At 43.8% G+C, this 26,450-nt stretch overlaps 1 protein-coding gene across 17 annotated transcripts in view; it reads left to right on the top strand.

Annotated features, from left to right (window-relative positions):
* Nucleotides 1–26,450, top strand: part of LOC102448489 (plasma membrane calcium-transporting ATPase 2) — an 858,088-nt gene that overhangs the window by 606,906 nt on the left and 224,732 nt on the right. For all 17 annotated transcript variants that reach the window (XR_012906525.1, XR_012906526.1, XM_075939331.1 and 14 more), the window contains one exon: nucleotides 24,061–24,318. Coding sequence is in view for 15 of the 17 variants with exons in the window: in XM_075939331.1 (XP_075795446.1) it covers nucleotides 24,061–24,318 (258 nt within the window). In the remaining 2 variants the exon portion in view is untranslated. The remainder of the gene's footprint in view (nucleotides 1–24,060; nucleotides 24,319–26,450) is intronic.

Below are 26,450 nucleotides of genomic sequence, written 5' to 3'. Positions count from 1 at the left end.
CCAGTCTAGACGTAGCCATACTGTTGCAGTGCTCATTTATGGTTAGTAGGATGATAATAATCCCTGCCATCAAAACAAAATAAACAAATGACAGCTAAGAAAAGCAACTATTCCAAAACTTAAGACCTGTGTGATGGATGGGAGGGGTACTACCCATCTCAGTATTCAGTAACTAAAGGGTTAAACCCAGAACAGTGGGTAACCAGGAAGTGTTGGCAGGGAGCCAGGAGAATCAATGGGAAGAAAGTGTTGAGATTTGAATTGAAAGGGAATCTGCCTGTTGCAGTTCTTTTGTGTGAGTTTGAACTAGGCAGGGATATCCAAACCTAGAAAAAGAAAATCATTCCTAGAAATGAACTGGATCTTGAAGCTACAGATATATAAGTAATAGGGAATGTCTAGTTAGAAAAGATCAGGTTATTTCCTTTGTATTGTAGTTGGATTAAATTTCTATGCACTGAGTCTATGCCCCCCCAATTGTAGCTAAAGATGAATCCCAGGGAATCAATTCTCTATGCTCTAATCTGTTTTTTCTCAGTTGCACCTAGCAACCAAGTATGCTTTACCAAGTATATCTTTCTGTTTTGTTAATAAAATCATCTATTTTATTAACTATGATCTGATTCTTGTGTTCTGTAAGGAAATAGGAGGTCATGCCTTAAGGATGTTAGGTATCAGGTAATTGACTAATCGAATAGTCGATGCATTTTTGCATCAACTATTCAATTAGTTGATAGGGTGCCTCTGACTTTGGTCTGTTGAAGGACGTAGCATAAAATCTTAGATTCCTTTGGTAAGAAAAATGCATCTCTTATTGCTGAAGTCAAGTTTGTGGTTAGTAGGATAATATTACCTGCCATCAAAACTGCCAGGGGCTGTTGCTACACTTTATTTAATATTTATTTAACATTTTATTTAATATCTATGCATGATAGTGTTATTTCATTAGGTCTTGACAAAGTGTTTTCTCTAGTACTACTTGAAGACACAAGTAGGGCTGTTGCTACACTTGAAAGGCAAACGCGCCGAAACGCGGGGTCCTGCACTGCGTGTGGAACTGCCACTTTAAAATGCCACTAGGAGCCTGACGCTGGGCTCCCCATGGCATTCAAAGTGGCAGCACTGCATGGTCTATCTGATAGAGTCAGCAAGAGCGGGGAAGGGACTCATCGGTTATCTTGTCGACTATCTGATAGACATTTGCTTATCAGATAGTTGACTGGTACTTCACAGCCCTATCATGTCTAAGACTACAGTTTGGATTTTTCCAGCTCTTTTATGGTAAAAGAGCTTGGGAAGAAGTTCCCAAGTGAATCTTCCTGGGTTAAAAAAGAAATGGGTTTTGCACTTGGATGGGAGTCTGTGACCTTAAGGAGTTTTAAAAACTGAAGCCTCTAGAGGCAAGGTATTTTAAAGGTCTCTTGCAGGCCCCCACTTTCTGCTTTCAAAGTGCCAGAGTGGAGAACAGCCTTGACAACTTGAATTCACAAATACTCAGGGAAAACTCATTAATATATTGGATTTCAGCATGGATGAGCTCATAATAGGTAAAAAGCACATAAATATATGTGTTAGTCTATTTTTAAATTGTACTTTATATACAAACAAAGACTAGTAATGCAAGACAATATTCTTTTGAGGATCAGGATTCCCTTTTAGTGTAAGCAATGGTCAGACTTTTTATTAAAAGTCTCTCACAAAAATGCTTTTCAGTTCACCATGTTAAGACTGGATTTTATCTGCCATTTTGTTGCCCAATCATTTAGTTTTTTTGTAATCCCTTTGTAAGTCTTTGCAATTAGCTTTACACTGAATTATCCCACGTCATTTATTATCCTCTGCTAATTTTTCCTTCTCACTCTTAACCCTCTTTTCTACATCATTTATGAATATGTCAAACAGCACTAATCCTAGTACAGGGGGCACCCTGCTATTTACCTCTTTCAGTTTTAAAAACTGACTATTTATTCCTACCCTTTGTTTTCTATCTTTTATATGTTGAACCTTTTACATGTTGAACCTTCCTTCTTATCCCATAACTCCTTACTTGGCGTAAAAGACTGTGGTGTGAGAGCTTGTTAAGAACTTTCTTACATTTGTTTTCATTCCACACTAGAACAAAAGTGAGACACTTTGTGATTTCTCATGAAAAAGTCTGAGACACACACTCACCTGAACTGTGGTAGACCCATGTTCAAGTCCCTGTTCCGTGTAACACAGCTATATCATAAAATCCTTAATAATGTAGACAAGACTTTCCCATACTTATCATTTGCAAGACTATATGAATGTCATCAAATCTGAACATGAACCTTGCTTTCATGACTGTCATTTTTCATTTTTTATATAACTGACTTAGTTCAATGCTTTCTGAGTTAAAAGCAGTCTGATTATTTCATGGTATTTTGACTTACTCAATGTTTGTATTTGTATATGTAACTTGTACAGTAGATAATTATGTAAATCTGATTATGGCTGTTTATAATTGCAGAATGAATAATATGTGAAAATATTTATACTGCAAACTTCGAATGGGCTGCATAGCAAGCATGTGATTTACTAAAAACATAAGTGTAATTAATTGCTTTTATTTTAAAAATTAGTTTTTATGCAAATTTACAATATAGTAGATTTACAATATGTTATCCTGCTTTTGCTATATTTTTCTGAAATGTTCATCAGTGATCTATTGCTTGATGATGCAAGGCTTTGTGAGAATTATGTACAATGCAGTGATTTTCTCAAGTTGCCAAATTAGTCAGCTTTGAGTCTTACCTTACCTTCCCCTCCTCCATCACTTCAAACTGTGTATAATGTTTTCATGTTGTGAGTCATCTTTTGAACATAATAGCATCTATCAAGCTTTATTCTGTTTTCTTGAAAATTTGATTTTTGTATTGCAATTTCCCATGATAGGGAATTACATGTCTTTATAGAAAATGTTACTCTTTGTATTATCTGCTACAATTTTTCTGCTGAGTGAAGGCTGGTGGAAAACCAGTTGTGGCATTGTTAAAACAGAGTAAGGATGAGCAGGTAATGACAGACAGCTAAATATTGACAAGTTTTTAAAGTCCTTATATACAAAAGCTAGAAGTCTAAGTAATAAGATAGGTGAACTAGAGTGGCTTCTACTGAATGAGGATATTGATATAATAGGCAGCTCAGAAACTTGATGAAATGATAATACATGGGACACAATAAGACCAGGGTACAAAATATATTAGAAGGACTGAACAGACTATGCTGGTGAGGGAGTGGCAATATATGTTAAAAAAGTAGATTCAAGTAAAATCTGTTCCATAGAATCTTTATAGATAGTAATTCCATGTTCTAATAATATAAATATAGCAGTATATAAATATAGCAGTAGGGACCAGGATAGTGACTGTGAAAAGCGCAGGGAGATTAGAGAGGCTATAAAAATCAATAAAATAGAGGCACACATCAGTGTTCCCTCTAATGTGCAGAGCAGCTTCCTGCATGGAGCCCTGAGCCTCTTGACTGGGCCCGGCTGATTAATCACCTGTGAAGCTGTGCTGCTTCACAGATTAGAGGGATCACTGGTATACATCACCCCAGGATGGGATGCAGAGATAAAGTTTCCTGGCACCTTCAATGACTACTTCTTAGAGCAGCTGGTTCTGGAACCCGCAAGAGAAGAGGAAATTCTTGAATTAGTCCTAAGTGGAGCACAGGATCTGGTCCAAGAGATGACTATAGCTGGACCACTTGAAAATAGTGACCATAATATAATTAAATTTAACTGCATGTAGACTTTTCAAAAACACCATGATCAGGCTAAACTTAAATGTATACCCCAAATTTAAAAGACGCAGTTAAGAGAACAAAAAAATTGCCACCATGACTTAACCAAGTAAAAGGAGCAGTGAGAGAGAGAAAGACATAGTTGTACAAGTGGAAATTAAATCCTAGTGAGGAAAATAGAAAGGAGCATAAACTCAGTCAAATGAAGTGTAAAAATATAATTAGAAAGGCCAAAAAGGAATTTCAATAACAGCTAGTCAAAAATTCAAAAAGTAACAACAAATTTAGAAGTACAGCAGAAGCAGGAGTACTCAAAGACAATAAGGTAATTGCAGAGATACTAAATGAATTCTTTGCATTAGTCTTCAAAGCTGATGATTCAGGTAGATTCCCAAACATGAGCCAATCTTGTTAGGTGACAAATCTGAAGAAATGTCCCAGATTGAGATGTCATAAAAGATGTTTTGGAACAAATAGATAAACTAAATAGTAATAAGTCATAGAATCATAGAGTTACAAGAGACTTCAGGAAGTCATCAAATAAAACCCTCTGCTAAAAGTAGGACCAAATCCAACTAAATCATCCCAGGTAGGGCTTTGTCAAACCAGGTCTTGAAAATCTCTAGGGATAGAGATTCCACCACCTTACTAGGTAACCCATTCCAGTGCTTCACCACCCTCTTCATGAAATAGTTTTTCTAATATCCCAGGAAATGTACTGTGTATTAGAAATATAGCTCCTCTGCACTTCCTGGAAGACTTAGGCTGTGTCTACACTGGCAAGTTTTTCCGGAAAATCACATGATTTTCCAGAAAAACTTGCCAGCTGTCTACACTGGTCGCTTGAATTTCTGGAAAAGCACTGACGATCTAATGTAAAATCATCAGTGCTTTTCCGGAAAAACTATGCTGCTCCCGTTTGGGCAAAAGTCTTTTTCTAAAAGACTTTTGCCCGAAAGGGCCAGTATAGACAGCATAGTTCTGTTTTCTGCAAAAAAGCCACGATCGCGAAAATGGCGATCGGGGCTTTTTTGCGGAAAAGCGCGTCTAGATTGGCCACGGACGCTTTTCTGGAAAAAGTGCTTTTCCGGAAAAGAGTCCTGCCAATCTAGACACGCTTTTCCAAAAATGCTTTTAAGGGAAAACTTTTCCATTAAAAGCATTTTCGGAAAGTCATGCCAGTGTAGACGTAGCCTTACTGTATACCACATCCTCCCTTTTTTTAATCACTTTTTAAAATTTCATGACTTACTTAAAACACATGTGCCATTGAACTATTACAAATAGCTATATTTGATTTAAATCTTCAGGTTGCTTGAACACAATGTAACATTTCTCAATCAGTCAGGGCAAACTTCCCAATCTACTGAGTTGCAAATTTAGTCAAATCTTTGTAACAGACTGTTCAGTCTGGGTATGCCTACACAAGCCACCTAGTTCAATCTAGGGAGGCTAATGAAAGTGACCGAAATTCCAGGAGGAATAACAGCTAATTCGATTTAGGGCTTTAATTCGGAATCCCATTTCACTGCCATGTGTAGACGCGGGCACTTACTTTGGGCTAGTCAATTTCTAAAATGGTGACCGGCTGGGAACCTGCTAATGAAGCATGGGATATTTAAATCCCTCACTTCATTTGCAATTTTGGTCGCCCTCATTAGCCTTCCTAGATCAAACTAGGGGGCTAGCGTAGACAAACCCTCTGATAGTTAATAACAGCATCACTATATGAATTGTGTTCAGCCCATACACCTGCTCTCACCTCACTTGGCTTGGCCAAGTTGACAGTTGTCTTCCGCAGATGTTTATGAATGCATCATAAGATCTTGATCAATGATTATGAGTTTTGTTGATCAACTTCAGTTGTGATTGGCCAATGCCCATAATGCAATAATCTGATCAAGTCTTGGTTTTTTAACTGCAAAAGAGATTTACTTTAATGTAATATTTTGTCTGATAGTATTTTACCTGTGTGTTCTGCACTACTAGAAGTTCCTTAGTCATCCTTTGCTTTTATCAGTTAATCTGGTAATTGAGTACTTTGCAGCTAGGTTTCTTTTATTCAGTTTGGGTATGTCTACACTACAGCACTAATTCGAACTAACTTAATTCGAATTAGTTAATTCGAACTAAGCTAACTCGAATTAGTGCATCTAGACCTAAAACCTAATTCGAATTAGCGTTTTGCTAATTCGAAATAGCATGTCCACATGGAGTGGACCCTGAACCGAAGTTAAGGCTGGCCGGAACCAGTGCTGGCAGGGCATCAGGTTAGGACTTAGAATGTGGAGCTGCTGCCTCAGGCTAGCCGAGGGCTATGCTTACAGGGACCCGACCCCCACCCCGGAAAGACAGTTCTCAGGGTTCCATGCTTGCTTGTCTAACTCAATGAGGGACAGAAAAGCAGTCCTGTCTTGGAGTGCCACACTCAGCACATCACAGCACTCAGCCATCAGCCTGGCTGCACTTGCCGCAGGCTGCTATCTGTGGGAGGTCAATCAGGGGACTGTCAGGATCCAGGAAGCCCTGCAGGAGAGCTTCCACTCCGAGGAGTCTGCAAAGCCACCTCAGTCCTCCCCATCGGGGGCTCGTGCCCCATTCCTCCCTCACCCCTTCCACTTACCCCTTCCTAGCCCCCCTTCCTGATGTAAAAAAATAAAAAGTTTCAAAAATAGAAACTCTCTTTATTTAACAAAACTGGAGGGGGGGATTAACCTCTGTGGAGACTGGGAAAAGGAGGTGGGAGAGGGGAAGAGAGAGAGTGGGAGAGAAGAGGGGGAAACCTGGGAGGAGGGATCTGGAAGGGGGAAGCCAGGGGAAGAAGGAGGAGGGGAAGTATAAAACTATGGTACACCATATCTTCAGTACTGTATACAGATGGGTCACCTCAAAAAAGATATTTTGGCCTTGGAAAGGGTTCAGAAAAGGGCAACTAAAATGATTAGGGGTTTGGAACAGATCCCATATGAAGAGAGGCTAAAGAGACTGGGACTTTTCAGCTTAGAAAAGAGGAGGCTGAGGGGGGATATGATAGAGGTCTATAAAATCATGAGAGGTGTGGAGAGGGTGAATAAAGAAAAGTTCTTCATTAGTTCCCATAATAGAAGGACTGGAAGACACCAAATGAAATTAATAGGTAGGAGGCTTAAAACTAATAAAAGAAAGTTCTTCTTCACACAGCTCATAGTCAACCTGTGGAACTCCTTGCCACAGGAGGCTGTAAAGGCTAGAACTATAACAGAGTTTAAAGAGAAGTTATATAAATTCATGGAGGTTGAGTCCATGGAGTGCTGTTAGCCCGGGGGTAGGAATGGTGTCCCTGGCCTCTGTTTGTGGAAGGCTGGAGATGGATGGCACGAGACAAATTGCTTGGTCATTGTCTTCGGTCCATCCCCTCCGGGGTACCTGGTGTTGGCCACTGTCAGCAGACAGGCTACTGGGCTAGATGGAACTTTGTTCTGGCCCAGAATGGCTGTTCTTATGTTCTAAGCTCAGGGCTCAGGGTCAGGGGTCTCCCTGGACCAACTTGATTTTCATGCAGACCTGCTCCTGGGTTTGCATGTGGCCTTTGGTGGCCAGGCTGGCAGCTATCCTGCCCTAGACAGCCACATTCCTGTGCCTAGTGCAGAGATCGTGGACTTTGGAGGCCTCTCTCCAAACCTCGATGAGGTCCACGTTCTCCGCACTAGACCAGGCGGGCACCCGCCTCTTTCGGCCCCGGGAAGGCTCCTGGGAGCTGCCAGCCTGGTCCTGGGAAGAGGTGGAGGGCTGGGTGGCAGCGTGTGGCTGGGTCATGTCGTGCCAGGTGCAGGGTCTGCTGGCTGGGCGCTGGCAGGCTTGCAACTGGCACAAGCACTGTAGCCAGACCATGCCCCTTTAAGGGCAGAAGAGTTTCCCTGGTTTGGCCCAGAGTGGCCACCAGGGCAAGCTGGGGAGGGCTAGCCTCCCACTAGTTCGAAAGTGACTACACAGCCCTTAATTCGAACTACTTAATTCGAACTAGGCATTAGTCCTCGTAGAATGAGGTTTACCTAGTTCGAATTAAGCGCTCCGCTAGTTCGATTTAAATTCGAACTAGCGGTTTGTATGTGTTGCCCCTATTAAAGTTAATTCGAATTAACGCCTGTTAGTTGAACATGTCAGCTCCAATTTTGGGTATGTCTACGCTATGGCCGTTATTCCGGAGAAACAATACTTGCATCCACACAGCAAAAGGGTTATTTTGACAAAAAGTCAAAATAACGGAGGACTTTTTCTGACAGTGGTAAGCCTCATTCTACAAGGAATAAGGCATTTTCCAAAAAAGCTTTTTTTGGAAAAAGGTGTGTGTGGACGCAGAAGAGGGAGTTCTGTCAAAAAAAGAGGCCTCCAGGAAATAACACACGTGTCCTGGTGGCCACTCTGTCCACACTCATCGTAACTCTATATTTCCTGTTTCCTAGCAGCTCGTAAAGCCACTGACTCCTGGGACTAGGCTTGTGGCAGGAAGCCAGCCCTGAGAGCTGCAACTCACTGCACAGCTGCCAGTGTCACACCTCTGGGCACTATGTCCCAGCCTCAAGCTCCCCAAGAGCCTACTGGCACTCCCAAGGAGCATGCACAGAGCTCTTAGGAGCCTGGCAAGGGCAGGAAAAGGCACATGTTTTCCTGTTCTGGGGTCTAGATCCTGGCCCTCCTCAAGCTGTGGGGCAGGAGGAGGCCGCTCCAGATGGCACAACATGGACATATATGGCCAGATGGCCAAGATCCTGGCTGCAAGGGGCTACCACTGCAGTCTGGAGCAGGTGTAGAGCAAGGTTGAAGAGCTCCAGCATGGCTATGCCAGGGCCATGGAGTACAGCTCTCACTCCTGACCCTATTTAACGAACTGCACTGCATTCTGGGGGGTGGTCCAGCCCTTTCCCCACCCCAGTTATGGACTCGGGGCTGTTGATGCCCATCGTCACCCGTCCGGGGGTCCCAGCCCACGAGGAGGAGGAGATGGTGGAGCTGGAGAAGGAGGAGGAAACAGCGAGCACCGTCATCACACTCACCTTGGATCCAGTACCCCAGGGCCTCGATGTTTCCCAGGCATCCTTTGAGGCTGAGGAGGGATCAGCAGGTCAGGGCAGGGCTGGTGAGTGCTTAAGGGATGTGGTGCAATCGTCGCTTGGCCTTCTTGGTCTGGCCCTCGCACTGCAGTCAGTGCATGTGGATGCATGTGCAGCTCCAGGCTGCACCACACAGCCCCAGGAGGTAGCTCTGGAGCACCGCTGGGCTCCTGCTCTGAGGAGGCCAAACACACTTCTGACCCCTGGAGGTGGTACACTCTCCCTCCACCAACACCACTGCAAGGAGGCTGGAGACAAAGACGCCTGGACTCCTGCTCACAGACTGAGGAGTGCTGCACACAGCACATGGGCATGCCTGGCCACTCGAGGCACCACCCGCTCCCGGGACAGTGCTGCCAGATGTAGGTGTGTGTGTGCGGCTACAATGGAAGCCCAGGCTGCTCTCCCGCCCATGGGATCCCAGTGTGACAGACATTTTCCTTGCCTGCCTGTCTGTGGGACGGGAGGACATGGAAAGCATGGTGCAATGAGGCAGGGCCTGCTTTCCAGGCCACACATGGCTTTGTTCCTAGGACATCACCATCCTCTGGCCCAAGGACTGTTGCTCCCAGCTCACAGAAGCAGGCAAGGCCTCAGGGACAGTGTCTCCATGGATGACTGACCACCTCTCCCTCTTTATTCTCTCCAGCCGGACCAGCCATGACTGTGGGGCGATCACCAGCAGCCAAGCCAGCTGCCCAACCTCGGGGGAGCTGCAGGTGCCAGAGGGTCCATGAGGACCTGATGAGGGAGCACGTGTCCATTCTCTGGGACATGCAGCAGGCCCTGGGCCAGAAGGGACAACGCACAATGGAAGACCCAAATGTGGACCGAGCGGGTGCAGCAGGGCCATGACATTTGTGCCGCTGTCTGGGAGATGATGACCAACCCAGCGCCAGTCCCAGTCCTTGCTCCTGTCCCTGCTCCAGCCACTGCTCCCCCTGCCATGCCTGCCCTCTCCCCTTTCCATGTATGCCCCCCTTCCCCTCCCATGCCTGCCCCCTGCCATGCCTAACCTCCCTCCCCCTCCCATACTTGCTCCCCCCTCCCATGCCAGCCCCTACCCCCTGCCATGCCTGACCCTGGTCCAGCCTGCCCTCCTGTCTATCCCCCTGTTCTCCCTGGACCCTCTCACCCCCAAGGATGCTGAGGTCCCCAGACCCGAGATGAAACTTCCAGCCGCACCACATGCCATTCTCAGCCCCAGCTTTGAGCCTCTCCTCCTTCCCCTTATCCAGGTTCTCAGCCCCCTTCCTCTCTCCACATATTCATGTTCTCAGCCCTTCTCCCCAGTTACTTTTATAAAAAAATACAAAGATTTTTTTTTAATACAAAACTGCTGTTTTTATTGAGTCTACAGGAAAGAGGGGAAAGGAGAAGTTGTTCTGTGGAAGGCATAGAGGGGCAAGGCAAAGGCCCCTAATGAAGAGGCCCTGGGGAGAGTTACTGGGGTCTTTCAGAGAAACTCTCCCTCAGGGCTTCCCAGATGCGCACCCCCACCTCATGGGCCTGCTGGATGGTAGCTGTGCATGGCTGCTTGAAGACCCATCCTTCACTCCCAGCCTCTGCCCTCTATCCCTGTAGGAAGGCCTCCCCCTTCCTCGCCATGATGTTATGCTCCCCCACATCAAGGTGGGTCAGGAGGCACCTGAACCTCACCTTCAAGTAGCCGAAGGCACATTTGGCCTGGATGTGGGCCTTGCCCAGGCAGGCACTGAAATGGTCCATGCTTGGGTCCAGGTGGCTGATGTTTGGCTTCATCAGCCACAGCATGAGGGGGTAGGCTGCATCCCCCATGATGCACAGTGGCATCTCCACATCCCTGACCCAGCAGTCATGCTGGGGAAAGAATGTGCCAGCTTCCAGTTTCTGGTAGAGGCTGGAGTTTCTTAACACGCAGGTGTCGTGCGCCCTCTCTGACCATTGTGAACTGTCTGCGATGGTCAACCAGGGCTTGCAGGACCATCAAGAAGTATTCCTTCCTGTTGATGTACTGGGCAGCTTGATGTTCTGGGGCCCAGATGGAGATGTGGGTTCCATCCATGCCCCTCCCTGCAGCTGGGAAAGCCCAGAGCAGCATATCTGGCCACAATGGGATCCATGTTTCCCAAGCAGATGACCTTGCAGAGCAGGACAGAGTTTATGACCCTCACCATCTGCAGAAGGAGACAAACAAAGACACAAAATGGAAAATCAAAAGGGATGCCTGAGCCCTTGGTAGTCCCCGCCCCCTGTCTTCCTCCTCTGCAAACACCCAAGAGCCACCCCCTATAAGGCTGCCCCTCTTCCCCGCAGGGCTCTGTGAGAGTGGGACTGCTGAACCCCTCGGGGATGGGGTTTCCCACCACGTATAGCCCACTGCCTGCACCTCCAACCCCCCTTTCCAGTACTTCCCCCCTCCCCTCCTCATGAGGAAGTTGTGGAGCCACTGATGGTTATCCCACCACTCCATCACCAGCCGATCCCACCAGTCAGAACTGGTGTCCAGTCTCCAGAACCTCTCCACCATGGAGTGCGGTTGCAAGGGCCTTGCTCCCGCACACAGGCAGAAGATCTCGATGGTGAGCTCTGAGTTGAGCTCCTGCAGAAACTGCAGCATGGCAGTGTAAGGCCATCGCATGCCCAGGGCAGCTTCAGTTCCATGGTAGGGAGTGCTGTGGTGTCCCAAGGCAGAGCAACCAGGAGCAGGCACTGCAAATGCTTTGCTATCCCTCAGAAAGGTAGGCAAGCAAGCAGAAGAAGCTGAGCAATGGTTGTCCAAGGGGGTCCCATTAAGCACGCATCTCTAATAGCCTTAGGCAATAGCACCCAGAAGTAACTGCTGACCTAATGCCCTGCCTGGTTCCAGGTGGTCTTAACTGCGAGATAGCATCCAATCAGTGTAGTGAGTTGTGCAAGCTGTATAATTAGGTATGAAGTTATAATTCAACATGACTAGCAACCTTTGAATTCCCCATTTATCTCAGGTTGCGACATGTTTGGTATTGCTTGAATCTTTGATTCATCGAGCAAGACTCCCTTGGAGGGCAATGTCTCTTCCAAGTTTGTTAGCTCTTATGTTTGAAACTGACATTGTGGTTTTAGTCATCTGAAGGTTGCTAACACTTGCAATTTCATCAGTGCATAGCCTTCACTGATCTTTTCAGTTGTTCCTGGGGTTGAGTGGCAGTGCTGCCCAAATTGCTGTGTCACCTTTATGTACTTTCACAGCCGTTACATCCTCTAACATCAGGTTCACTTTATGATGATCAGGGATATGTTCATCAGGAGCAACCTATAACCCTCCATTGGTGGAGAGCTGCTCCAGACCTGCAGCTGGAAAAAGGGGGTCGAGGAGCAGAAGCCAGCTGCCGCATGGGCTGGAGGTCTGGCAACAGGAGTCGGCCACACTGTGCTTGGGACTGCCAGCCCCCCTCATCTGGGGGAATGAGGTCTGGGAGTGGGATTTCACTCAATCAATTAACTGGTTAAACGTTAGGGCCTATAGCATGTTAAGGAGCCAAACTTCCACATCATGCTTTGGCAGTTCTGTTAAGAGAAAAGTGCTCGCCTGCTGCCAGGTATTGGCTCAAGAATCATTAACTAAGGAATGAGTATTTTGGTATTGTCCTCAGAAACAAGAACGGACACCTATGTTAGCAGGACTGACTATGTTAAGATAGTACACAACAGATGTTGTGGATAAAAATAAGATTTCTGTTATAGAAACAGAGAAAGTGAAACTACATGCAGCAAAGCTGTAAACTAACCTCAGAACTACATGAGAGAACAGAGCAAGCTGTTAGACTAAAGAGAGGGTTCTCAAGAAAATTGGTATGTGTATGTTTTTCAGTTGTGTTTACCACTAACCTTTAAAATAAAAATGGTCAATTTGGCTTCTTTGAAGTCTCTTTAATTATTAACTAAAACCCTTGTTGGTAACAGTGAAATACCTCTGGAGCCAAACGCATTCCAAAACGCAGACTTAGGAAGCAATAGTTGCCGCATAGTGTCTTGAAAGAGCAGATTTGGTGTCTAAAGGGACCTGCCAAAATTCAGCTGGTGCATCAGTTTTGATGAAGAATTTGGCCTCTGCCATCTCGAACAGTACTTCTTGGGGGCAAGTGGAAGGGTTCTATTTTGATGTTTTCTTTCATCTCTTTAGCGGCCATACATAGCCATCGTCCCTCTTCTACCCCCATTCCCTTCTACAGCTATTAAGAGCATCTATTAAGATGCTATTCTACAGCTATTAAGAAGTTCCACAAACCATCTATTCTCTGGATGATTCCATTTGCTGTAATGTTTTGCATCGATTGTTCGAGGTTCTTTCTCAAGGTTTGTGGAACTTCTCATAGGGTATGTCTACACTACCCTCCTAATTCGAACTAGGAGGGTAATGTAGGCATACCGCACTTGCAAATGAAGCCCAGGATTTGAATTTCCCGGGCTTCATTTGCATGAAGCCGGCCGGCGCCATTTTTAAATGCCGGCAGTTCGAACCCCGTGCCGCGCGGTTACACGCAGCACGGAGTAGCTAGTTCGGATTAGGCTTCCTAATCCGAACTAGCTGTACTCCTCATTCCACGAGGAGTACAGCTAGTTTGGATTAGAAAGCCTAATCCGAACTAGCTACTCCGTGCCGCGTGTAGCCGCGCGGCACGGGGTTCAAACTACCGGCATTTAAAAATGGCGCCGGCCAGCTTCATGCAAATGAAGCCCGGGAAATTCAAATCCCGGGCTTCATTTGCAATTGCGGTATGACTACATTACCTTTCTAGTTCGAATTAGGAGGGTAGTGTAGACATACCCATATATAGTATGTACCATCGCTTCTGTGTCCTCTCTTAACCTTCCCTTGTATAAACCCTCTAATGAGATCAAGCACCTCAACCGTGTGAGGTCCAAAACTGGTTGTTTGCTCATTTCCCCATGTTCCTCTAGTATAATCTTTTAGACACTTCTGAGGCTTCAACTTTTACACACTCCTTGAATCTTCCTCTCTTACATTTTCTTATGCCCCAGAGTCCATCTTGAATGGCACATATAATGTGTCCTTTGTGCACATGGTAATTATCCAATCTTCACTTGCTCACAGGTTCTTCATTTGAAGAATCCCTTTGTGCACTGAATACATAACTTTTTTGGCCTCCTCTGTCCATTTTATCATCATGGCTTATTATTCTACAGAAATGCCTGAATGCTGGGAGTTTCCTGTACTCATGGGCTGTGTCTAGACTTGCAAGTTTTTCCGCAAAAGCTACTGCTTTTGTGGAAAAACTTGCCAGCTGTCTACATTGGCCACTTGAATTTCCGCAAGAACACTAACTTCCTACTGTCTGAAATCAGTGCTTCTTGCGGAAATACTATGCTGTTTCCATTCAGGCAAAAGTCCCTTTTGTGCAAAGCTTTTGCACAAAAGGGCCAGTGTAGACAGCTCAGATTTGTTTTGCACAAAAAAGCCCCAATTGCAAAAATGGCGATCGGGGCTTTTTTTGCGCAAAAGCACGTCTAGATTGGCACAGACGCTTTTCCGCAAAAAGTGCTTTTGCGGAAAAGCGTCCGTGCCAATCTAGACGTTCTTTTCTGCAAATGCTTTTAACGGAAAACTTTTCCGTTAAAAGCATTTGCGGAAAATCATGCCAGTCTAGTTGTAGCCATGCTGTGTGCCACACTGCTGGCATGGTTTCCTGCTTTCCATGGTTCTGTCCTCTTGGCCAATTGGATTTCTGCGAATGTGTCCCTCGCTGCGTTAGCTATGGAACTCTGTCATGGGCTCTGTGTTTTTCTCCATGCTTTTCAGTTGTTTTTCTGTCTGTTTGTCTGCTTGACATCTACATATTGTCCTCTCTAGTGTCAGATCCATCTTCCTTAGTAATTGGTCACAAATATTTTATTGTTGTACCCCAAGCCAATGTGACTCGGATGGAGTTTTTAGTTTTTAAATATGTGACAACATCTTCTATTGTTTCCTCTTCATTCTGTGGTCTCATCTGGAACATGTATCTCTCTTCAGTAACATTTTTTTTCTAGTGACACAATGATCCTCAAACGTTTTCTTTATTTCTGCAAAGCTTTTCTCTCTCCCACCCTCCCCCGCCTTATGTAGGGAATGCATTATATATTGTAGGGGTTCTGTAGCTGTCTCTGTTAAGAGCAGAGGAATCTTTTGCTCATCTTCCAGTTTATTAGCCCCCATGCCTTTTCCAGGCATAGTCAGTATTTCCCCTGAGTTTCATAGCTGATGGGATGTTATATGCAGTTGCATATGCCCTGTAGCAGCCATTACAAATGTTGCCTTTCCACGGGGGTCTTCCAGCATGGTGCATCAAGCACCGGAGAGTTTCTTACTGGTCAGCAGATGGGTGTCAAGGTAAATCATTTACTGGGACCAAGAGCTATGTCGAGAGGTGACAAATTATCTAGCTGCAGACAGCAACTGCCCTATCTTTGGCTCCTTTGTTTCTATCCCCAGCAGGAAGTGTGCTAGAAAATCAAAGACTGAATCTGCAGTGCGCAGGAAGTGTGGTATGTGTACACATCCTGGGGGACTTGCCTTTTGAGTCACTTCCTAGGAAACAATATCTTAATATGCTGAACTTTCTTTTTAAAATATAGTACAATATTTCTTGCCTCTTAAAAGAGCCTGTTAATAAATAGTGAGTGGTTCTGTGGTACCTTAGAGACTAACCAAAATATATTGAATCATGAGCTTTCCTGGGCAAAAGCGTGCTTCATTAGATGAATTGGAGTGGAAATAACAGAAACCAAGATATATATAACAGGAAAAGAATTGTAGGACCCAGGTTAAATGAGGCTAATTAAGTGAGCTGGATGTGTCCCATATGTAGCTTGTGTTGTGGAAATGCAGGTGATAATAGCAGGAGAAATTGGCTTTATAATGAGCTAACTCATTAATGTCTTTGTTTTGGCCCAGGTTACTGGTGTCTGTAGATAAATTCCAGTTTCTGTTATTTACACTCCAATTCATCTGATGAAGTTGGTTTTGCCTACAAAAGCTCATGATTTTGTATATGTTGGTTAGTCACTAAGGTGCCACAGGACCACCCATTTTTTCTAAAGTTACAGACTAACACAGCTACCCCGCTGAAATTTGTTAATGAATAGGGTTTGTTCCTATTTTTAATCACAATTCCTTGGTGAATGCTCTTTTCTTTGTTACTCAGATACACATCTTTGTCACACAAGGAGGTAGCATTGCCATCTTTCTACATGTGCAAAACTGGACACCTTTGCCCTGCCTCTCCTCTGAGGGTCCACCTGTTATCACCCATTCCCTGAGGTCCCCCCTACTCACTCCAGCCACCCACTCCTCTCCTCCCACAAGCACCAAGCAGCAGTGGGGGCTGCTCCCATTATCTGGGAGCCAAGCCTGGCCACAATACCCTCTGCAGGCAGGATGCGGCCTGCCAAGCCACCCAATCCAAAGCCTCAGGTAGACTCCTTGCCTGACCCCCCATACGCTGCTGAGATAAGCTGCTGTTGAGCTATTTGAACAGATGTGAGACCAGAGGAGGGAGGAGATGCTTTGTGTGCTGCTCCTGCCCCCCAGAACAATACTATTGGCTGGTTTCTGGCCAATGGGAGTTGTCTGTTGTTAACAGGCAGCTTGCAAAGCACCCTCCCTTAGGCTTGTTCAAAAACCACATGTCCCCTGCAGCCAGTGTGGGGGTGGAACAGGCAGGGAGTCTGCTTGAGAAGGCTGCTGGCTGGGAGTCAAGCAGGTAAGTCTCCCAGCCAGAGCCTGCTTCTGGCACCCCAAACCTCTGCCCCTTCCTGCCCCCAGATCCTCTGCCCGATCCTGTACCCCAATCCTCTGCCCCAGGTCACAACCCAAACTCCTGTACCCCCTCCTGCCTCATAGTCCCTGCCCCAAGTCACAACCCCATCTTGTCCAAGGTCACAACCCAAACCTCTGCACCCCAGTCCCCTAATCCAAGTCACAATTTCCTCCTTCACCCAAACTCCCTCCTGGATCTTGTACCACCCACATTAATATGTAAGAATGCAGCCCTTGACCACTTTCCAAATTCTTGGAGTGACTCCACCCCTGCTCCAAGGAGAACATTTTAAGATTTCAAGAGGTTAAGAGAAGAAAGGGGAATAGTGAGAAGTACAACTGAGCAATAGAAAAGGCTAGAACGTGCTTGTACTGTGGTGGGAAGGAGAAGAGAGAGCGAGATGTTATGGAGGAAGGGGATAGGGGTATAAGAGATTAAAAGTCTTAAGGAGGGTAGCAGGCAACAAACCTCAATTTCACTAATAGGAGAACAATCTAGGTAGCTTTTATTGAACCTCTCTTTAAACTTCGCAAGAACCTACAAAGAGAAAAGGCCAAAAAAAAAAAAAATGCTCACATAGCAGTGTGTGAGTTGTTGTAGCATTTAATACTAAGTATAATAGGAAATGACATTAGAGTTGCAGATACCACTTTAAATGCAGATGTTTCTAGAGTTATAAATCAAAGCATGAGAAATACAGAATATGACATTAGCAGCAGTCTGACTAAACAGAATGTTTTAGAAGTTTTCCAGAAGGCTTTTTTAAAAAGCTGTTTTGATTAGCATAACAATTGTAATTAGGACTCATCTAAGTTCAAGCTGAGGCATGGTAATTTTCAAATCAGAGAAAGCTTTATATTAAGGAATTTGAGAACATCTGTATTCGTAACTGAGCCCCCATGTACAGCATGTACCTCTAAGTAAGTGTGCCACCTACACATGTCTATTTTTACATTTCGGGACACCTTGCTGAGTTTAAGTTCCCCAGAAAAATCTCATAACACCTCCAGAAATAATTTTTGGATCAATCAAACTGTCATAAAAAAAGATAAGAGCTCCCATACTTTAAAACATGGATTAAATAATTCTATCGCAAAGTCATATTCCTTAGCTGGGCCTCAAACATGAAATTTGAAAACGCCACCCAAAAAGAATGAAAGCTTACTGATTTATTCACCAGTAGGGCTAGCATCTGATATTAGCACTCTGAGTAATGGTAGCTCCTTGCAGGGTGACCAGCTGTCTAGTTTTGAAAGGGGATCCTAAGGCTCCTGTCAGCACCACGGTCCACCTGCCATTGCCTGTCCGGTTGGCAGCATTGCACCGTGGAAATCGCAGGCTTCCTAGCCCTCATGTTGCATGGTTCCTGGGAAACATCTGGCATGTCCTCCCTCTTGGCTACAGTCATTGTTAGGAGTCCCTCTCTATCACCTCCCTCCTAAATCTTCTCAACTTTCAATTGCATTTTTTTCCTTCCACTAAAATTGCACTTATCATTTTTAATAACCTCTGTCTGGACAATCTCAGGCCTTTGCTCTATCCTCATTACTCGTGATCCCTTTCTATTTTTCTGAAGTACCATTCTGCTTCTCCTGGGTTTTCTAGTCACAGTCCTGTGGTTTTTCTTTTGCATCCTTTAGTTTGTCTCTTGACAGGTCCTCTCCTCTGTTTGCCAGGAAGCTGAAATTTTTCTAACCTATTTTCACAAATAAAATGTTTGGCCAAAGTAATTCTCAATAATTTTGTTCTTTGAGCCAATCAATGCATAGTAAATTAATAATACGGTACAATACGCCAAGTAACTATCACTCTGGTGATGGATGGGAGCCCTGGCCATATGGCAGAGGGAAGCCCTTGCCAGCCGGTGGAGGGAAGGCCTGGCCAACAGAGGGTAGCCCCAGCAACTGTGGGGAGCAGAGGCCTGGTGCCTTTGGGGAGGAGATGGGCGGGTGCCTATACATTAACTTGGGACCCCTCTTTCACAACCATTTGATTCTCTGTAGTTTCTGATGTACCATTGGTTGGTGGGCTTTCTTTGGATCCTAATTTGAGTTGGGATGGATGATTTTGGATGGTGTTAAATCTGACAGTTGTTTTAGTCAGACTTCATTCAGACCAAAAATAGGTAAAAGAGCTCTATTGTCATCTTCGAGGCTTTGCATTTTCCCACCCTGTTCCTTTTTTTTTTCTGGGGCATGGTGTAGAAATGCTGTTCTAATCACATTGATCTGTGTTCTTCTTTTAATGACGAGCATGTGTTTTTTGTTGATTCTGATAAATTTTAGTTCATTTCCACCATCTCAGCTGGATCCCGGGAGGTAGTTTTGGTTAGGTGCCCTCACAACGTTTCCTTTGTGCTGTTTCTTCTCTGACTTCTTCTCCCTTTTTCAATCTGCATGTGAGATTAGTGTGGGAGATAGTGAGGTAGTGTAATATGAACAATATATTCATGACACTTAACTATGCATCATGTCCTCATCAAACCTGGATGATAGATGATTCTTGTCTTGCATGTGGCTGGATGAAGTGACATTGAGTTGGAAGAAACCTTATTCTTTACAGTGAAGCTGAAGCTGATAGATTTAAAGAGCCAACTCAAACATTGTAGTGCCATAAACAATTGTTTTAACGTTGGCTAAAGCAGAGTTCAGTAGTCTATTTACATAGTAATAGTCTGCATGTGGTTCAAATGTCATCTGTGTTCTATTGACTACATTAGATGCCAATATGTTTCTGCATATAGTTCAAGGACTAATTTTGTTCTGTAAAGCCTCACCTGGCTTCTCTTTACTGTTTCAAAAATAATCTATCAAGTAATAGCTCAACATTGAGAGTGGGAGCCTAATGAATCTGCTAATTTGAGCTCTGGGTATTCTCAAAGAAAGACTCTCTATTTAAGATTTGCTTTACTGGTTGGTCAGACAGATTCAGAATTTTACCATTAGGGCACATTGGTAAGATTTCCATTTATTCAGACTTCTTCTGTGTTTAGCTGCTTTAAGGTTCAGTCTTTTGGTGATTGTGTGGGTATTTTTCCCTCATTAACTTTTGTCAACTGTTACCATTTTTATATAGGCACAGTTCCTTAGATGGTTAAAAAAATCAGTTGCACTTGGCAACTGATGCCAACTGATGATTTACCATTTAATATTTAAATTTAAATAACTGAACTTGTAAATTTACTCAGAAAAAGTGAAAGGTACGTTTTATTCTTTGCATCAGTTTTCACGGCTGAGGATATTGGGGAGATTCCCAAACCTGAGCTATTCAGTTTAGGTGACAAATCTGAGGAATTGTCCCATATTGAGATGTCATTAGAAGAGGTTTTGGGACAAACTGATAAACTTAACAGTAACAAGCCACTGGGACCAGATGGCATTCACCCAAGAGCTCTAAAAGAATTTAAATGTGTAATTGCGGAACTACTAACTGTACTTTGTAACCTATCCTTTAAATCAGCATCTGAACCATATGACTGGAAGATAGCTAATGTGAAGACAATCTTTGAAAAGGGCTCTAGAGGTGATCCTGGCATTTAAAGACCAGGAAATCTAATGACAGTACCAAGCAAAATAGTTTAAATTATACTAAATAATAAAATTATCAGACACATAGATGAATATAATTTATTGGGGAAAAAGTCAACATGGTTTCTGTAAAGGGAAATCATGCCTTACTAGAATTATTTGGGGGAGTCAACAAGCATTTGAACAAGGGAGAGCCAATGGATATCGTATATTTAGATTTCCACAAAACCTTTGACAAGGTACCTCACCAAAGGCTCTTAAGTAAAGTAAGTTGTAGTGAAATAAGAGAGAAGGTCCCCTCATGGTCTGATAATTGGTGAAAGGATAGGAAACAATGCGTAGGAATAAATGTCAACTTTAAGAATACAGAGGTAAACTAGTAGTGTCCCACAGAGGTCAACATTGGGACCTATCCTAACATACTAAAAAATGATCTGGAGAAAGGGGTAAACAGGGAGGTGGCAACATTTGCAGATGAAACAATTTATTAGTGAATGTTTGAAATCAAAATCAAGGTCAAATTTAATAAATTAAGATACATGAAATCTAGGTCAAGGGCAGGTTGTAAGGGAAGTAAATAGCAAACAAGGTTAACAATCTATAAACGTAACCTGCCTTGTCCCAGATACAAGAGATGTAGAGTTAACATTTAAGACAATATTAATTAAATCTTGGGGTGACCACCCACTAGGTAAGATAAATCTCTCTCAAGTAATCACAGATAATAAATCTATGGGGTTGAAGGAGCCCAGTGATGTGGGCCTGTCCTATGTCATCTTCCTTCCAGTTTAATACAACAGCAATAACCATTAGGAGAAAAGAGAAAAAAATTATCAAGGCCACCAATTAAGCATAGTTCATCAATTAAAGGAAGCCAATGCTTCCCCTGACCCAGTCCCTCGTCAGTCCACATCATCCTTCTGCATCACTGTCCCTTGTCATCTATTGGGGAGTTTTTAACTCAGTCAATAAAAGTCCTTTGATGATTAAGCATAGACCATCAGGTAAAAGAAGCTAAAACTTCCCCTAACATGGTCCTTCATCGATCTGTGTTCTCTTCTTGGTGAGACAAAGTCTGTCAGGTAAAAGAAGACAATGCTTCTCCTGACCCAACTGCTCCAAGACCAAGCAAACTATGAAGAGCTTAAAGGGATCCCACAAAACTAGGTGACTGGGCAACAAAATGGTTAATGAATTTTAATGTTGATAAATGCAAAGTAATAGATAAATTCATGGGGAATAGGTCCATCAGTGCTTATTAGCCAGGATGGGTAGGAATGGTGACCCCAACCTTTGTTTGTCAGAAGTTGGGAATGGGTGACAAGGGTGGGATCACTTTATGATTACCTGTTCTGTTCATTCCCTTTGGGGCATTTCCTGGCATTGGCCACTGTCAGTAGACAGGATACAGGGCTAGATGGACCTTTGGTCTGGCCCAGTGTGGCCATTCTTATAAATCCATTAAAATAAAACTCTGGTCATTTATCCATGTTGGGACTAGTATTTCCCAATAGTTACTTGAATGTATGGCCACTGGAGCATGGATAAACTGTTTCCAGGTCTAGTACATTTAATTGGTTTCATGAGGACTTTCTGCCCCTCCTCTGCTACTGGTTTGAGGAGGCTGTTTTGCCAAAGTGTCCTGCAAATGAAAGAAGCTACCTCTCCTTTATTTCAGTTTTATCAGGTGTCAGAATAATCATTGAGGCTGTGTGCTTTTCTTCACCATACTAGGGGTATGTCTAAACTACATGGCTCCGTTGATGGAGCCATGTAGATTAGTTTACTCGACAAAGGGAAATGAAGTGGCGATTTAAAGAATTGCCGCTTCATTTAAATCAAAACGGCCGCCATGCTGTGCTGATCAGCTGTTTGTCGGCACAGCGCGGCAGTCTAGACGGGGATCTGCCAACCCCAGAACCCTTCGTCAGCAGATCCTGTAAGCCTTGTTTCACAAGGCATAAAGGATCTGCTGATGACGGGTTCTGGGGTTGGCAGATCCCCATCTAGACTGCCACGCTGTGCCAACAAACAGCTGATCGGCACAGCGTGGTGGCCATTTTGATTTAAATGAAGTGGCAATTATTTAAATCGCCGCTTCTTTTCCCTTTGTCATCCTGTCTCATCTACATGGCTCCATTGACAGAGCCATGTAGTTTAGACACATCCTGACTGATTTTGGAAGCCACCTACTGTTTGACTTGATCACTTAAGAAGCAGAATTATGTATGAGAGAAATTAGCCCCCTTTTCTGAATACAGCCTGGGAAAACTATTCAAATCCGTTGCATTTTGCTCTTGGGAGGATCAATTATCGACAAATTATAAAGTACTTTGGGATGTCCTTAGCAGAAAAAAGTGCAAAGATGAGTAGAAACTGTTAATATTATTTTATTTTAAATATTTATGATATATCCACTATTCTATTAAAGCCATAATTTGCTTGTTTATAAAGAAGTACTAATTATAATAATTGTTAAGCTGGAGAGATTGTTTTAGTGTTCCAATATAGTTTTCTTGTACAGGTTGGACCTCCCTGGTCTGGCACACTGGGGAACTGATCAGTCCCGAACAAAGGAATTTGCCAGACCATGGAAGGTCCCCTGCCACCAGCCCCTACCAAGTCTGCCGACTCTCTCTGCCACTGGCTCTACTTCTGATCCAACCAGCCCCCTGCCTCTGGTCTAGCCAGCCCCCAGGATAGCTACCATGAGCTACCCAGCTGGGGCTGCCACAGTCTCCCAGCCATTGCTGGGGCTGCTGGATGCCAGCCTACTGCCACTGAACTCCTGGCCTGGGGCTCTCTAATTCATGAACATCCATGGTCCTACAGATGTTGCTGGACCAGAGAGTCCTCATTTAGGGAGGTAGAACCTATATCTAACTTTTTTCATGAACCTAATTATATTTTTAGTGAATTTTCAATGAAATTTCAATTTTCTATGAAATTTCTATTTCAATTTTTTTAATGAAATTTTCTAATTATTTATGTTCATAGAACATATTTTCTCATAATAAGGCCAGTTGGGGCAAACACTTTCAGGTTAGATGTCTCAATAAGAGTGCAAAGATGTATTAAATATTTTGTCATAAAGTTCTATGAATAAACAAAAAACTATCAAGTTACATATTCAGTTCTTTACTTTTTTCAATGCAAATGTGCATATTGTTCCTAACTTCATCTTTTGTAACTATTTTAACATTTCAGTGTGTATGTCAGAGATGTAAATAAATTTAAAATGTAAGTTTGGTGCAATCATGTCCATATTTTTAATGTTTTAAACAAATTATCATTAGTGAAATTAAGTATTTTAGTAAATATCTGGTACATCTCATGTTTTCATAACTGGGATTTTGTAAAAAAAAAAAAAGATAAATGCAGAGTATTGAATTATATATGGAATTCACTGGTTTTTCTGATAAAAATTCTTAATTTCCTTAAAATTTTCTTAATTTCATCTCTTTGCTCCCATTACATTTTATTATTCACAATTGCATGCCTGGAGGACACACTGTATAAATTCTCGCCATCTCTGGGAAAATCTGATCCACATATAATTTTTAGTATTGATGCTGTTTTTCTTCCAACTCTTTAATTTCTGTTTTCCCAAGATGTACACATCCATGAAGAAACATTAGCTAAATATTCTGATCAACATTCCTCCTATTTCCCCCCATTATTTGCTCCTGAATTTCTTCTTGTCTGTATTCTCAAAGTTTGGCTTTTCTACCACGTCTACTCTCTGTATTTCAGATTGTTTTTTAAGGAGAGAATATATCCATTGATTCTTTAACTGTTTTTAATTCATTGTTATAACTTGTTAAACATCAGTCTAAATTTGCTTTGGATAAACAATCCTTATTTTTATGGCTACCTCTGCCTTTGTTTTTCTAGGTTGTGCTGCTGCATCAGGAGGAGCTGAAGATGAAGGTGAGGCAGAAGCTGGATGGATTGAAGGTGCTGCTATTCTACTCTCTGTTATTTGTGTTGTACTCGTCACAGCCTTTAATGACTGGAGCAAGGAGAAGCAGTTTCGTGGGCTTCAAAGTCGTATTGAGCAGGAACAGAAATTTACGGTGGTCCGAGGGGCACAAGTTATTCAGATCCCAGTGGCAGAGATAGTAGTTGGTGACATCGCACAGGTTAAATATGGTAAGTTTCCCCAGGTACATTTTCACAACTACTTTCTGGGTCTTAGCAGCTCTGGGAAAATCTGACACCTTCCCCACCCCTCCCCCACCCTGCTCCTCCTGCCCTTTCCCCTCATTGTCTCCTCTTGGCCCCCTAGCATTTGCCTCTTCTCCACACTGCCCCTTTCTTCTCCTGCCATGGCCCCCTCCTCTCCTCTCAGCACAAGCCCCTTCTGCTCCTCACCCCCACCTTCTCCTTAGTTCTCCCCTTGCCCCTCCCCTTCCTTTATTCCTTCCTGACAACTGCACCCCTTAGCCCCCCAAGCTTCTTGGTGCTGCGGTGGGGTAGCATGGCAGGTGGCTTCCCTGTGTGCCAGGGCTGGAGCTGGGGCTGTGGTGCTATTTTTAGTACCCTGGCCCCATCCCAGAAGCAGCTGCACCATGGCCCAGCTCCAATCCTGGCACATGAGGCAGCCGCCCACCATGCAGGAGCAGCTGGGGCTAAGGCTGTGTGGTGGCTTCTAGGGCTGGGGCCATGGTATTAAATATAGCACTGCAGCCCCAGGTCCAGTCCCGGCACACAGGACAGACACCTGCTATGCAGCCCAGCCCTGAGAGCTGCTGGGGCTGGAGCTGCGTGGTGGCTGAGGCTGGGACCGTGGCACTAAAAATAGCTCTGCAACCCTGGCACCAGTCCTGGCACACAGGGCGCAGCCATGTGGTGGGGAGCTGCCCCATGTGCTGGGACTAGAGCCAGGGCCAGAGTGCAGCTGCTCCTGGGCCAGGGCCGTGATGCTATTTTTAGTACCATGGCCCAGGCTCCAGCTCTAGCAGCCGCCATGCAACCCACCCTGGCAACAGCTCCAGCCCTGGGGAAGGGCTGAAGCTGGGGCCACATAGTTGCTACTCAGCTGTTCCTGGGGTGGGGCAGCCACCTATGACAAGACCTCACCTCAGAGCAGCTGAGTAATCACTGCCATGCTAAAGAGGTGGGCAAGAGTCAAATTGTTGGTGTGTGCCCGTGCAGACGCGTACCTTAGAGGGAACTATGATCACCTTTACAGCCTTTTTAGAAAATTGGTGTCACATTAGCTATATTCCAGTCACATGGTACATTAAATCACATGGTGATTTAAAGGATAAGTTACAAATCACAGCTAATATCTCCTCAATTTGACATTTGAGCTCCTTCAGAACTCTTAGGTGAATGCCATCTAGTCCTGGTGATTTGTTAGTGTTTCGTTTACTGTTTACTGTTCAATTTGTTCCAGAACTCCTCTAATGATACCTTGATCTGGGACAATTCTTTAGACCTAAATAAATGGCTCAGGGTTGGGAATCTCCCTATTGTTCTCAGCCATGGAGACTGATGCAAAGAATTCATTTAGTTTCTTCACAATTATCTTATTTTCTTTGAGTGTTCCATTACCATCTCGATCATCCAGTGGCCCCAAAAGTTTTTTAGCAGGCTTCCTGCTTCTGATGTACTTATAAGACATTTGCTATTACTTTTTGATTTTTGGCTAGCTGGTCTTCAAACTCCTTTTTGGCTTTCCTTATTATATTTTTACACTTCATTTGACAGCGCTTATGCTCCTTTCTATTTTCCTCACTAAGATTTAACTTCCGCTTTTTAAATGATGCCCTTTTATATCTCACTATTGCTTTTACTTGGTTTTTAAGCCATTGTGGCAATTTTTTGGTTCTCTTACTGTGTTTTTTTATTTAGGGTATACATTTAAATTGAGCCTCTATTACGGTGCCTTTGGAAAGTTTCTATGCAACTTATAGGGATTTTATGTTTTTATTTCTGTTGAACTAACCTCATTTTTGTATCATTTCTCTTTCTGAAATTAAATGCCACAGCATTGGGTATTTTCCCCACCATAGGAATGTTAAATTTAATTATATTATGATCCTGTGCTCCACTTAGAAGTAAATCAAGAATTGCCCCATCTCTTGTGGGTTCCAGAAGTAGCTGCTCCAAAAAGCTGAGGTAACATGTACCCAGTCAATATAGGGATCTTTGAAATCCTTAATTATTATTGAGGATTTTTTTAAATTGATAGCCTCTCTAATCTTCCTTAGCATTTCACAGTCACTATCATGATCCTGATCAGGTGGTTGGTAATTTATCCCTACTGCTATATTCTA

This window comes from Pelodiscus sinensis, chromosome 11 (genome assembly GCF_049634645.1).
Source record: "Pelodiscus sinensis isolate JC-2024 chromosome 11, ASM4963464v1, whole genome shotgun sequence".
NCBI classification, from domain to species: Eukaryota; Metazoa; Chordata; order Testudines; family Trionychidae; genus Pelodiscus; species Pelodiscus sinensis.
The sequence above is the reverse complement of the archived record's forward strand: the minus strand, read 5'-3'. Positions and strand labels throughout refer to the sequence as shown.